The 14,972-nt window shown below is 44.4% G+C and overlaps 1 protein-coding gene across 1 annotated transcript in view; it reads right to left on the bottom strand.

The window, feature by feature from the left end:
- GALM (galactose mutarotase) overlaps positions 1 to 14,972 on the bottom strand; it is a 53,854-nt gene that overhangs the window by 21,201 nt on the left and 17,681 nt on the right. Inside the window, exon 4 of the mRNA XM_068975276.1 lies at positions 12,011 to 12,092. Within this exon, the coding sequence (XP_068831377.1) occupies positions 12,011 to 12,092 (82 nt within the window). The remainder of the gene's footprint in view (positions 1 to 12,010; positions 12,093 to 14,972) is intronic.

Consider the following 14,972-nt stretch of genomic DNA (forward strand, 5'->3'; position numbering starts at 1 on the left):
TTCCCTCTTCTCAAGTTGTTTGAATGCAGATTCAACAGCAGGGGCTTCCTGAGCTCACTTAGGCAGCTTTTACAAGTTCAGATTCCCTGGCTCTACATTCGAGCAAATGAATGAGAATCGCTAGGGCAGTGCCGAGATGCCGCATCTAGACATCGCCTTAGCTGGGAACCACTCGTTGGGCTACATTCCCTGACCCTCTCGCCTCACTTCCAGTTACTCACCAGTTGTCAGTCTGGCTTCTCTCCTCACACGCTGAGAAAGGGGCAGCAGTGACAGCCACTATGGCCCAGGCATGCTGCCCAGGCTTCCCAGGACCTCTCTGGGAACTGACGTGGCTGGCCACTCCAAGACAGCTGGATACCTTTGCTCTTTTTCGCCTTCTTCCTCTGACCGTCTTCCTCAGTGTCATTAGTGTGAGTCTTTCTTGCACTTGAAATAAGTTTGGTGGTGGCCGCCAGTTCCCCTGGGTTCAGCCCTCAGACCCCTTGACCATCTCAGTCTATGGTTCCTCCCTGGGAAATCGATATGGCTTAATCTACAAAACACATGCTGAATTGCACTCCTGCTCCCACTTCTCTCCTAACGTAGCCATTCATCCAGTTCCTTGCTGGACATCCCCACCTGGTTGCCCCCCAGGCATCTTAACCTCAAATATCCCTGAGACCAAATCCACACTTCCCCCAGCCTCTCCCCTTCTTCATTCCAGCCCTGTGCCAGCTCCTCCTCCTCTATCCTGCACTACTTAATATCTCTTAATATCTCCACTTCTGCTGCCCGGGAGCTGTCCTAGAAACCCAGACACCATCCTATAGCCTTCCTGCTTCCTCATTTACTACATGTCATTCAGGCTTCCTAACTTTTACCTCTTAAATATTCTAAGACTACACTTCTTCCATCTGACTTCTTGTTCTGGTCAACCTTATTTCTTGCTTGGTCTACTGAAGTAGACTCTTCATCAGACTCTGTCTCTAGTCAAGCCCCACCCCCGACAGTGGCTGGGGTGATATTTGTAAAATGCCAGTCTTGCTAGCTCCATCCCCTGACTTAAACGCTTCAAAGTCTTCCAGGATTGAAAGATAAAATCCTAGCTCCTCAGGACGGCACAGAACACCCATGGTGACTATATTCAACTACCAGGCTGCAACCAAGGTGAGGCAATCAAGGACCCAGGGTTCAAAATTTAAGGAGACACTCATTCTTAGGTTCTGACCCTGCACCTTCATGGCCCTGCGAATGAGTGCTGCCTTACATTTTGCACCATAACATTGCCTCACCCTAGCCTCCACCCTGCCCAAGTGTCTCTGTAGCTTTTGACTTAACAGTCCACCCCCTACTCCCACCTTTTGTGCTTAGTACTCTTACTCGCCTTGTTGCTAGACCCTCACAGACACACTTCTCAAAGCTCAGAGTGATATCAAGAACGCCTCTTCCAATCCTACCTCTACGATCCCTTAGTTCCACGGGCATCACCGCTACCACTGCCCTGACTACATCAGTCTCCACTCCCTGTGAGCTTCTCAAGAGCACAGATAGTGTTTCTCTGGCTAGCACCCCAGGCAGCACGTAGCAATCAGCAGGTGTTCTACCAGTGTTAGCTGAACTGAATACAAGCCTGCTCTGAGAACTCACGTGAGTTAGCCTCAGACTCACAGCTACCTCTCATCCCCTTCAGAATGATCTCTAAGGACTGCTATGCGCCAGGTATAAACTTGAGCCAGACCTCCAAGGGCAGAGGGGTGGCTGTTAAACCATCAGCTTAACCATCAGCTTAAAGGGTGGTAGTCAGAGTTCTAGCAAACAACTCCCCTTCTGACAAATTAACTTGATGTTGGTCTGAACTTTCCAGAGGAGTTATATAATGTCTGGCCAAGCGCTATTTCTGAGCTTTCTTCCTGCCAAATTTTCACCATGCTGGCTCATGCTTGACAATCTTGTAGCAGTGATATTTTCTAGCAGGGAACACGAGTAACTTTGGGAGTTATTCTGGATCTCATAAAGTTGTTCCCGAGGCCATTTTATAGAGTGGGTTTCAGTAATGCATCCCCCTGGGGGGTATTGTTGCTGCCAGGAGAGGTCCTTGGAGTTTCTGTTGTTGAACTTCCTTGAGTACCATCTAGGAGGGATCTGTCATAGACAAAACAGCTCTAGGGTAAATAAAACTGTAGCCTTATTTAGGGGCTTCCCTGGTGACTCTGACAGTAAAGCGTCTGCCTGAAATGCGGGAGACCCGGGTTCGATCCCTGGGTCGGGAAGATACCCTGGAGGAAGAAATGGCAACCCACTCCAGTACTCTTGCCTGGAAAATTCCATGGACAGAGGAGCCTGGTGGGCTACAGTCCATGGGGTCACAAAGAACTGACCATGACTGAGCGACTTCACTTTCACTTTATTTCTGTGGGGATGCGCCCTGTGCTATGCGCTGTGTTCTCCATACAGCCTGGGTATACCTAATTTGCTCAGCCTTTTACCTTCCCCAGGGCTGTATTGTACCTGGCACCTAGTACGTGATATCATCTAGTGACAGGGCATGGGAGGAGAAACTCGGGGGCCAGACTTGGACCTGGAGGGGCTAGTCTCCAGAATTACATAGCTGGGGGTAACAAACAGAACACCATGCTCTGGCTTTCTGCTAACAGGGAGGTCCAAGAATAATGGGGTGGATAGTCTATCCCTTCTCCAGGCGATCTTTCTGACCCAGGGATCGAACCCAGCTCTACCGCATTGCAGGCAGATTCTTTACCATCTGAGCCACAGGGATGGGGAAAGGAAGGAGTAATTGATAGCATGTGCAGGGAGGCTACTTCTTGGTTTCACTTTTCTGTTTAGCATAGATAAGTTTTCTAGCTTCAAGCCAAAGAAACCCAGCCTGAAACTCCCTTCTAGCTCCCTACTTTGGATCTATAACTACTAAAGAGCATCTGAGGTAGACGTAGGCTTAATGGAGAGGAAGATAAGGGAGCCTGGGCACATAAACTCTGAAACAGATTATGTCATTACAAACCCCCCAGAGCAACAAAGAAGCCACTGTTTCCAGGAAGGAGGGGAAATATTTCTAAGGAGGAAGTGTGGGGCTTGGAGAGAGCGGGGGTCTGTGCAGCCAGGAAGGGTTATAAGGTGGCCCCTGTGGTTGGGAGGGAGGTTCTCCAACAGGGTGAGGCGTGAGTGAGGCACAGTGGGTGATGCCCCGGGGAAGCAGCTGGTGTCTGGCCTGGGAGCCACGTAAAACTTTTTTTTTTTTAACTGAAAAGTATTAGAAAGTAAGATTTGCATTTTGGTTAGGTAACTTTAGCAACTAGATGGAGGACAAATCTAGAGAGATTTTTCACCCCCGGTTAGAGAACTGTTGCCCGCATTCATCTGCTCTTTTGCTGATCCCAATTTATGAAGTTTGTAATACAAGCCAGGCACTGATCTAGAGAAGAAAAGAGAGCCTACACCAGGACTCAATAATACATATTGAGGAGATGGATTCAAGAAATACTTTGTTGTTGAAAATCATCAAGACCTTGGAGCTTCCCTGGCAGGCCAATGCAGGAGAAACGGGTTCGATCCCTGGTCCAGGAAGACCCCACATGCAGCAAGGTGACTAAGCCCGTGTCCTGCAAATACTGAGCCCATGAACCACAGCTACCGCAGCCCTCATGCCCGAGAGCTCATGCTCCACAGCAAGAGGAGCCACTGTAACAAGAAGGCTGCGCACTGCGACGGGAGAGCAGCCCCCTCTCGGCAGCTAGAGAAAGCCTGTGTGGAGCAATGAAGACTCAGGACAGCCATAAATGAATAACATTTTTAAAAAATCATCAGGACCTAGTGACTAACAATATGGGGATAGGTGGGAGGAGGGACTGAAAAGGAAAGAGGAAGCATACTGATGGATGGTTGGAACTAATACTATGTCCAGAGGATTTTTAGAGAATACTCTGTATGACACCATCATGATGGATACATGTCATTATACCTTTGTCCAAACCCACTGAATACACCACATGAATAGTGAACCTTAGGGAATTCCCTGGTGGTTCAGTGGTTAGGACTCTGCTTCCACTGCAGGAACTAAGGTCCTGCAAGACGCATGGCACAGCCGAAAAAAAAAAGCAAACCGTAAAAAAAAGCAAACTGTAAATTGTGACCGTTGGGTGATAAAGATGTGTCAGTGTAGGTTTGTCAGTTATAATAAATGCACCGTCCTGGTGGAGGGTGTTGATAACGGGGAGGCTATGCCTATGTGGGGCTTCTCTGGTGGCTCAGGGGTAAAGAATCCACCTGCCAATGCAGGAGACACAGGTTTGATCCCTGGGTCAGGAAGACTCCCTGGAGAAGGAAATGGCAACCCGCTCTAGTATTCTTGCCTGGGAAATCCCATGGACAGGGGAACCCGGCAGATTACAGTCCATGGGGTCGCAAGAGAGTTTTACATAGTTCAGTTGCTCAGTCGTGTCTGACTCTTTGTGACCCCACGGACTGCAGCATTCCAGGCTTCCCTGTCCATCACCAACTCCCAGAGCTTGCTCAAACTCATGTCCATCGAGTCAGTGATGCCATCCAACCATCTCATCCTCCGTCATCCCCTTCTCCTCCTGCCTTCAATCTTTCCCAGCATCAGGGTCTTTTCCAAGGAGTCAGTTCTTCGCATCAGGTGGCCAAAGTATTGGAGTTTCTGCTTCAGCATCAATCCTTCCAGTGAATATTTAGGACTGAATAAGTTGGACACAACTTAGCAACTAAACAACAGCAACATGCATATGTGGGAGTAGAGGGTATGGAAAATATCTGTACTTTCTGTTCAATTTTGCTGTGAACATAAAACTTCTTTAAAAAAGATTAAGCCTTATAAAAAAAAAATCAGTAGGACCTGATGATGATATTGAGTGGGGTGGGGAGGTGGGATGAAAAGGTAAGAGGCAACCTATTGATGGAGGGATGAAACTAATACTATACCCATTACTTTAGAATTAAATAAAGTCCAAAGGAGTTTTCTGTAAGAAGCTGTGCAAAGATTAAAACACGTAGATCAAAACAGTCTTCATTTGCACTATCTTTGAACCAGGAGACTACTTTGGGATTTGTTATTTCTCCAGGTCAGAGACTTAGACCTGCCCTAGGGAAGTAATTATAAAATCAACTGAATCGTAGGTTGAACCCAGAGAGGTTGAAATAAAATACAAACGTCTTGCTGAGCTTCTCTCCGCAGCCTCGTGGTAAGCCTTTCCTACCAGTTCTAATTTTGTCAAAATGGGGTTGCTTTCATGTAATTTTAGAAGGAGCTTTCAAAAATGGAGAGCAGCGAGAACTGCAAGTGAACACAGATGGGCTGGGGGACAGGGTGGATTTCATTTTATAAAAATGAAAAGTATCCATCTCAAGGAAGAGAATAAGATGAGACTTTACTAATGTTACTTTAAGAGGCAAATCAAATCATTCACTTTGTTAACTTAATTCCTTATCTACAACTAGGAGTAAAGAATAGCAAAACTAGAAGAAGAAAAAAAAAAAGTTGTGTGCTCTAAATGCCTATAAAGACACATGCTTAGTTCTGCACTGTGCTGTGTGCATCATAAAGTCTTGCTGGGCAGGCGGCCCAGATCGCCTCCAAGTCTCACAGTTCTGTAAGGCAAAAGGATGAAATATAATATTTACAACCCTGGGAATGAATTAATCCCTGGAGAAAAGAAGGGCTGAATTTTCTCACCTGCTCACATTCAGCTGGCTCAGAACCTAAGCAGGGCACCAAGGATCGGTTTCTTCCTGTTGCCACAGGACAGGATACCAGATTCAAGCCTTGAAGCTAAATATCTGACCTGTCAGAGCTGGGTCTTTGGAGACTTCCACCTGTTCTTCCTGGTAAATAGCTTCTAGGAGTTTCACCTCTGGGAAACTGCAGGGACAGCCCTGACAACAACATCAAAAACATTCTCAAGAAGAGCTGAAGATGCCTCAGGTAACAGAGTATGCGCCCATCCTAAGCAGTAGCAAATGCTATATGGGCTGCACATTTTTTTTTTTAAGTGGAGAAAAACAGCTGCTCAGAAGAAGCTAAGCTCCACTAACTGCTGACATGCAAACCCAGCTTTGACAGCTGAGCTGCTGCTCTGCTCCTGGTCTACAGGTGAAATGAGCTCTCAGCCTTGCAGAGACCTATTGGTGCAGGAGAGAGGTGCCTGTGAGCAAGGACCAGGCCTCACACTTGCTGGGGCATTTCTGGTGGGCTTTGAGGAAAAGGACAGCCTTCTACCAGAGCAGAGAAAGGGGAAGAATGAAGAGGCCACATAGTGCAGGCTCTTGTCTTCCACGCTTTATTGACAGAAAGGGCTGAAGACATTTTATATGTCCTCCCAAAACTGTCAACAGGAAGAAAGGCAGGAGGAAAACAGGTGCCCAAGGCTGCTGGAGGTCCTTGCGCCCTGCCTGTAGAAGAGGTCTAAAGGCAGCTATAGGACTTCCCTGGTGGTCCAGTGGTTAAGAATCCGCCTGCCAATGCAAGCGACACGGGTTTGATCTCTGGTCTAGGAAGAGTCCACATGCCGTGGGGCAACTAAGCCTGTGCACCACAGCTACTGAAACCCTCGTGCCCTAGAGCTCTTGCTCTGCAACAAGAGAAGCCATTGCAAGGAGAAGCACACACGCTGCAGCGGGAATAAAGCCCTCACGCAGCAATGAAAGCCCAGTGGAGCCAAAAATAAAATTAGAAAAAAACAATAAACGTGGCTGTAAGTTTAAGATGAGGGGATCTCATCATATTATGCTTGCTTTGGTTCCCTGAAACTCTCTGTCAGGGTATTCCTTTCCTCTCTCTGAAATAACACCCAATTAGTAAGACTGAGAAGAACAAAATGGAGGACAGGACTTTACTTCTACCCCAAACATACTTGAGGGGAAGGTTCCTTTTTACTGAGTAGCTCAGCCATAGTATTACAACTACTGTACAGTAAGAGGTGTTACTTTCTCATACAATGGGTTTTCCTATTACCTGAAAAGTTACTTACTGAGGGTCTATAACCAAGGTCAAACACCTCCAAAGTTTAAATCTGCATAAGCATGTCCCTTAAGAGCTCAGCTTACAGCTTTTATGAAGGAGTTGAAAAACAAATATAAATTAACAGCCACAAAAGATGGAGACTTGGCCTCTACCTTTCTCTCTCTCTTTTTTTTCTTTGTAAATATTTTGAACAAACTTGTCATCTCTTTTCTTTGCAGAAAAGCAGATATAGAGTGACAAAAAGGAGAAACGGGAAGGAAAATGGTGAGAGAAGTGGGGAGGCCACCTGTATAAAAGGTGGCAGAAGAATGAGAACTGACAACTATCCAAAGCTTTATTTATTTAATTCCTAGCTTTCTGTTTCTTGGTTATATGGTGATCCTGGCTATCTATATAGTCAAGAAACTAATTGACTTTTCTTTTTTTCCCTCTCTTTTCTTCCTTTCCCGTCTCCCAGAACGTTCTTTGACATCTAACCATTCGTAGGCTACAGGTCGAGTTAAGAGCCTCAGGTTTAATACCAGACTGCCTGGGTTCGAGCCCCAGCTTTCCACTGCTCTTTAACTGAGTGCTCCTCAGTACATGACTCAGATTCCTTGTTACAGTTCCCACTTCCATTAAATAAGAACAATGAGCAGAACCTGGTTATAGGGTTGTGGTATGGATTCTTTATTTATAAAGTGCTCTCTGAAATGCCAGCCATGATTATTATAAACCCTCACTTCATCTCTCAGGGAAACAGTATCTTCCTTTGCTTCAACACGACTGCAGTCTCTGCTGCTGCTGCTAAGTCGCTTCAGTCGTGTCCGACTCTGTGTGACCCCATAGACGGCAGCCCACCAGGCTCCCCTGTCTCTGGGATTCTCCAGGCAAGAACACTGGAGTGGGTTGCCATTTCCTTCTCCAACGCATGAAAGTGAAAAGTGAAAGTGAAAAGTGAAAGTGAAGTCGCTCAGTCATGTCCGACTTTTCAAGACCCCATGGACTGCAGCCTACCAGGCTCCTCCATCCATGGGATTTTCCAGGCAAGAGTACTGGAGTGGGGTGCCATTTACTGTATATCAGTTCCCAGAGCTCTTAATGAGTGCAGCTGGTCTAACAGGTTTCTTGTAGCATGTCTCAAGGAAGTGGGCTTGGGGTTCAGTGCAGCCCAGTTCTGGCTGAATACCTGGTACACCTGTGACTCTGTCCTAGGTGAATTGCCCTTGAACCCCAGGCAAGCTTAGGGTCATCCATGGTCAACCCAGGATTGCAGCCATACCAGAGCCTGGTGCAGATGTGACCTGGCCCCCACAAACCTCTACTGATCCATCCACAATTTTCTGCCACCAAAAGCATGCCCTGAATGCTTCAGAAGCTCAGCACTTCCCTGGGGACAGCCTTGCTGTTTCCTGCACTGCCCATTCTTGTCCATCTCCATCCAAAACATCTTTCTCCTTCTCATTACCTGGCAAAATTCTACTTGCCCTTCCAAGATTTATTTCATTCTCATCTCTTCTTTCTAGGAATTACATCTATCTTGACATTATTTTCCAGGTTAGTGGATAATATTCTGGCTTGACTCCTCCACCAGTCAATTTCTGGTGAGCCCAGCTACACCGGGGAGGCTTTTTTCTTTTTTTCTCATGTTGCAATAAAAGCACATATTGGGCAAGAAAAATTTATTTCTAAGAAGAAGCATATTTCAGTGAATATTTAAACCATATAACACTCCCAGAACAGAAACAAAAACTATCATGAAATTTTTAATCTTCATCCCTAGAAGTCCATCATCTTCAGAGCCAGGTAAACAGAGCCTCAAAACCCACCATCATTACCAAAATTGGGGCGGCATTTCGGAATGACCAAATGACTTTGGACTGGCCTCAGTTAAGCCACTTGCCTGTGGGCTTTTGGTCAATGTTAAGAGTCAGATGAGGGAGAATGGATACATTTATATGTATTCCAAGGTACTTTGCTGTCCACCTGAAACTATCACAACATTGTTAATTGGCTCTACTCTAATATAAAATAAAAAGTTTGAAAAAGAAATGTAATCTGAGCTCCTACAGATTTCTTCTTGGCTGAAAGTGGGCCAGACATGTAAAATCTTATATCACTGAAGGGGAGAATAGAAGTTACCGCCCTTTTTGGAGGAAGTTCCAAAGTAACAATAGTTGTTTCTTAAGCATTTCTGAGAAAGAAGGAAGAAAATATCCCTTAATTTCAGTTTAAGTGCCACTGGGCAAACAGATATAATCTATGAGGGACCGGCTGAAAGTATGATTATGCAAAAGAAAATTATAAATTTTTCATGAGCTCTGAAGTTGCAACTTATTTACATAACAGAGTTCTAATGAATTTGAAGGATGGTGAAGATGGTAGTAAAATGATATACTAAGAGCCTTATAGAATTACAGACTGTAAGAGTTCTAAGTGACTTTATAGACTAATTGTTCGTTCTTAATCACGAGTATGGGGCTTCCTTGGTGGCTCAGCGGTAAAGAATCTGCCTGCCAATGCAGGAGATACATGTTTGATCCCTGGGTAGGGAAGATCCCCTGGAGGAAGGCATGGCAACCCTCTCCAGTATTCTTGCTAGGGAATTCCCATGGACAGAGGAGTCTGGTGGGCTACAGTCCATGGGGTCACAAAGAATTAGACACACTGAAGCAACTGAGTACACAGTGGCTTCACAAATACATCACAATCACAAATACATCACAAATACATGATAGAATTTTCACTGGTCCCCAGAAAACTTAGATAGATTTGGATAATCAGTTATCACATTCTTTCACAAAGTAAGACAAATTCAATTTAAAAGGTCCTTCTTTATTCCAAGATTAAATTTTTCCCATTTTTGTGGTGTTAATATATTCTTTGTTTTATGAAAAATGGTGACTATGAATGGTAGTTTTTTTAAAAAAAAAAGTAGCCTATTTAACTCTGCTTCTTCTTATTATCCCAATCAGTTAAAAATTTTAAATCAAAATATAACATGCATATATTCCCAATTAATTTTCATAGCTCTGTATTTGTAATAGCTTTCTAGCTTGGCAAAATGAAAAATTTCCCTAATTTTTTAAAATAAAATTTATGGGTATGATTTATAAAAATTTATGAACCCTGATTGAGTTCAACATCCTATTTGCAAAAAAAAAAAAATGGAGTCTAGAGAGGTTAAACATTAAAGCATTATACATGCACTGAAGGTCCCATAGCCAGTCAATAGCCAAGCCAAGACTGGAACCTGGGCTCTCGCCTCCTGAAAGTTCAGAGCTCTTACAGCCTACTCAGCTTCACAGGTGTCCAGGATTAGTACAGAGGGGAGAATTTGACCTAAAGCTACTTGCAGTGCAGAACTGTGATGAACATGAGTTTTACGTGGTCGATTAGATTACATGTTAAGTTGTATTGTGCTTTGCCACAATTATCTCTTACAATCATGACAAATAATCTTCACCTGGCATGAATTATGCATTTTTGTGTGTGATTTTCATCTGATCAAAACTCAGTAGGATAACATAAAATTTTATAAATATACAGAAAGAAATATGCCTTTATTTCATCACCTCGCTCGTAAGCTACTTAGCTCATTTTCTTACTTATCAGTCACGAAACAGTAGCTGCCACTATTTTTCCCTTGCAGCTCACAATATAAGAGTTCCAATGCAATAATTCTGCATCTAGGACAAGATGAGCCAGCTTACTCAAGCCTACCTATTGAGCCATGTCCTTATCAGATAACACATGTTATCAGACCAAGGTAAATATGAAAAAAACCTGGAGCCAGGAAAACATTCAACTCTGTGATGCCAAAAATCGTAATCAGGGGAGCTGATGAAGAAAGCATTTGTCTTTCTAGACTTCTGCTCTGCCTTCCCTTCATCCTCTATTTTTGTTTATTTTAGCTTTCTTTGATGATGCTTTTAACATTCAGCTTATCTCTGATTTTAACAAAATCGCAATAAGAATATGTACCTATTGCTTTGGGGGTAATTACTCCAAGTTAATTTCTATAACCTGCCACAAATAATAGTACCCCTGCAGGTCATCTTGTTGCCATCCATCTGTCCCCTGGAGCCAGATGGGGGTACACATATGATCTAGTACAAAATTACACTCATCAATCCTGGAGGTAACACATGAACCAAGGTTTCTTCTTTCTTTTTTTAAACAGAGATAACTCACATACCATTTCAAAGTGCACAATTCAGCAATGATTAGTGTATTTACAAGGTTGTGCAACCATCACCACTATCCAATTCCAGAATCTTTCATCTCCAAAGAAATCTCATACTCATTATCGCTCCCCATTCTCCTCTGTCCCCAGCCCCTGGGAAACCACTAATCGACTCTCTATCTCTATGGATTTCCTATTGAACGAAGGTACTTTTGATCCCAAATAATAATAATAACCAAAGTGACCTCAATTCAGTTAACCCAGGAGACACACAAACACACAGATACACACACACACACCCCCCCCCCGCCATGAAATTCCTCTCTGGCAACACCTCACCTTCCCTTCTAATATGCAGGACTCCTTCTTCCAGGCCATTCCCCTGTATTTCCGAGGTGATATACCTGCATTTATCCTACTCAAGATGCAAGCCATCCCAGCCTTTTCCTCTTCTGTCAAAAAAACCATGACATGTTCTATCAGGGTCCTGCATTTGTAGGGTAATGCTTAGGTAAGTTCCCCTCTGCTAAGGTGCTAAGAAATAACAGATTAACAGTTTAGTGGAGACTTTCTGAAGTCTAAGGCTCAGCTGGGATGACCATCTGACCCAGTTTGTTTGGGACTATCTCAGCGTATGCCTGTTGCTTGGCTTAATTATTAACAGCATTCCCTTTCCCTCTTAAAATTGTCACGGTTTGAGCGTCTAACTACATGGTCTCCCAACCTTACCCAAAATAAATGACTAATCATGGTAACTATGAGCATTGTGTCAGGCCAACAGGGGAAATATATTTAGGGAAATGAAGTTTTAATGTTTCTCACATTGCACCCTAGCTCTGCATTCCTATAAAAGGTTTAAATTTACCAACCTGTAGGAATCAGGACTTCATCCACAGGCAAAAAAGCATCAGCTTCTATAGTGACTTCATGGTCATATATATTTGGGGAACCCTGGGAAAGAAAAAGTAGAGAAAGAAATGAAGATTTAATGCTCAGTCTTATATATTTGCTTTACAACTTCTCTTGCACAAATGATTTCAAGTATTGATGAAAACTTCAGAAATCTCATTTGACCGATGAGAATGACTAATATGTTCATTTAAGTTAGGTAGGCAGGGGCTCAGAATAGTAGCCGATACATCTGAAAGAAGATTCCAAGAGTGATCCCAGCATGACTTTTCTGAATGGAATGATGAAAGTGAAAAGTCAGAGAGACAATGGTGGTGTGAAGGCCTTTAGGGTTTTCACTTATTAGCAGAGGGGTTTCTTCTACTCTCTTCACATGCCAGGCAAAGAGAAGAGCAAGGGTCAGTGACCTGTAACACTCAGGTGCTGGGTGTTCAAAGCACCGCCTGTAGGCTCACTTGAGGTGGGCCATGTCTCCACTTCTCTGGCCTAGTTCCCACCCAGAAGTCCCCCACTCCCTGCCACAGAGCAGAAGACTGAGAGTCAGAAGTGGGGTCCCAGCTCCTCCATAAAGACAGCCTGCCCTCCTGGCAGAGTCCAAGGCTGGTACATTAAGTGTTAGTTGGTGGTCAGAAAAGCCTGGGGTCTAATCCTGGCTCCCAGTGAGTGGCCCAGGGAAGTCACTAAACCTCCTGGAATCTCACTTCCTTCAGCATAAGACTGGGCTGATGCACCCATTCTGTCCAGGGTTCTCATGGGGAACAGTTTGGTCAAATGGGCTTGCAAACGAAAATACACATATATGCTTCCAACAAGAAGGATCATATTTTAACAGCAGTATTTTTTAGTTAATTTTTTAAATTTTTATTTATTTATTTATGGCAGTGCTGGGTCTTTACTGCTGCACGAGCTTTTCTCTAGTTTCAGAGAGTTGGGGTGCGAGGGCTTCTCACTGCTGTGGCTTCTCTTGTCGCAGAGTGCAGGCTCTAGGGTGCACGGGCTTCAGCATCTGTGGCGCACCAAGCTCAGTACTGTGGTTCCGAGGCTCTAAAGTACAAGCTCGATAGCTGCAGTGCACAGGCTGTTCCTCTGCACCATGTGGGATCTCCCCGGATCAGGGATCTAACCTGTGTCTGATGCACTGGCAGGTGGATTCTTGACCACTGAGCACCAGGGAAACCCTAATAGCAGTGTTTTAGAGCTTCCCAGTGAAAGATGTGGGATGGAAAGCAGCTGAGGGCTTTGCTGGGTGAATGCTCAAAAATAAACTACACCGGTAGTTTCCAACTGGGGATGATTTTGCCCCACAGCTGTCCTGAGACATGTTCGATTGTCATGACCAGGGACAGTCATGCTCCTGGAGAATCAGTTCTTGGAAGAGGCCATGGATTCTGTCAAACAGCCGACCATGCCCAGGACAGCCTCCCCACCCCCACAATGAGGAATTATCTGGCCCAAAATGTCAACAGTGTTGAGGCTGAGAAATCCTGAGCTGAGGTAAATTGAAGGCTCTGCAGTTTCCTGAGAAGTAGGCAGAAAGAGGCAGTGCGCTCTGGGTATAAACTGGAAACAGACTCTATGGTGAGATGGCCTCAGACGCACAATCAAATGGAATCATCCTGAGGAGAAAGGCCAAGATTTTAGAGGCCCTGAGAATCGACGTCTAATCATGACAGAGACTAGTTTATTTACACCACCAAGAGGCTGTTTCTGAGGAACTAGGATCCTCTCAGATTGTCCCAGTGGTCAGGGGTAGGAGTGGGTGGGAAACAAGGCTGGAGCAGAGGCCTCTGCCCACACCTTCTTAGCCACTTCTTTCGACCCTGATCTGACCTGGGAAGGCAGGTCCAAGACGGTAGTGGCCTGCGTCGCTGCCTATAGCTGTAACAGCCTAGAAGGGTCTCTCTCCTGTGACTTCCCTGTGTCACCATCTCATGCCTCGGCTACTGAGAGCACCGAAGAGGTGCCTGGGACTGAGGAGAATTTGGGACTCTTTCTTTGGCTCTAATTATTTGTTCAATGCTCACCTCAAGGTTGAGTAGCATTCCACTGTATGAATATATCACTTGTTTATCTGTTCTCCTATTAACAGACTTTTGGGTTGCTTCGAAATTTTTTTTTTTTACTATTATGAATAGAGTGTCAGGAATTTCCTTTCACTTTTTTTTTTTAACAATAGGGCAGGAAGAAAATGATTCCATATGAAAGTCACAGACCAATAAACTGAGTCCAAGATGTTGAGAAGAAGTCTGGGAGGAGAAAGAAAGGAACACTAACTAGGCACCCACTCTCTTAATTGTTGAGTCACTAAACAGCAGTAACATTCCTTCAGTAAAGAAAGCATGCTTTTCAGTTTATGCCTCTCTTACTTGGAATAATGCAATGTCTCCTCCAGTGGAATATTACTGTTGGATTATTTTCTTTTCCAGGCTGATGAAAACTTGGCAAGGAATGCTGATTCACAAACAGAACTGAGGCCCATCTCTGAGTTCAGTGTTTGCTTTCATTAACTTTGGTTGCTACTGTTTGTATTAATAATGTTAACCATTTAGAGATGACTATGGCTAGGATGGGGCATTAAAGACCTTTTTGTGCATTGCCATGACCACCACCTTAATTCAGCTCTAATCACCTCTAGCAAGATAGACACTGTTGGTTCCTACCCAAAAGCCATCTCCATTATTAGCAAACACCCTCCTTTTCCCTTGGCAGAACACTGACTAGTTGATTCATCCTATATGAGGATATATTCAGGCATAGGACCCCCACCTGGGCCCCAGAGAGCAAACTTTGTCTAATTCCCTCGCTGGTGATTGGGTTAAGCAGAGCGTAGGACACACTCTGGCCAACAAAATGTGAGGAAAGTCTGTTGAGGAGCTTCTGGAAAAAGTTTTGTTTCTTCTTAAAAATGGAACATTAGAGATA

The sequence above is a fragment of the Capricornis sumatraensis genome, chromosome 1, assembly GCF_032405125.1.
Source record: "Capricornis sumatraensis isolate serow.1 chromosome 1, serow.2, whole genome shotgun sequence".
Classification (NCBI taxonomy): domain Eukaryota; kingdom Metazoa; phylum Chordata; class Mammalia; order Artiodactyla; family Bovidae; genus Capricornis; species Capricornis sumatraensis.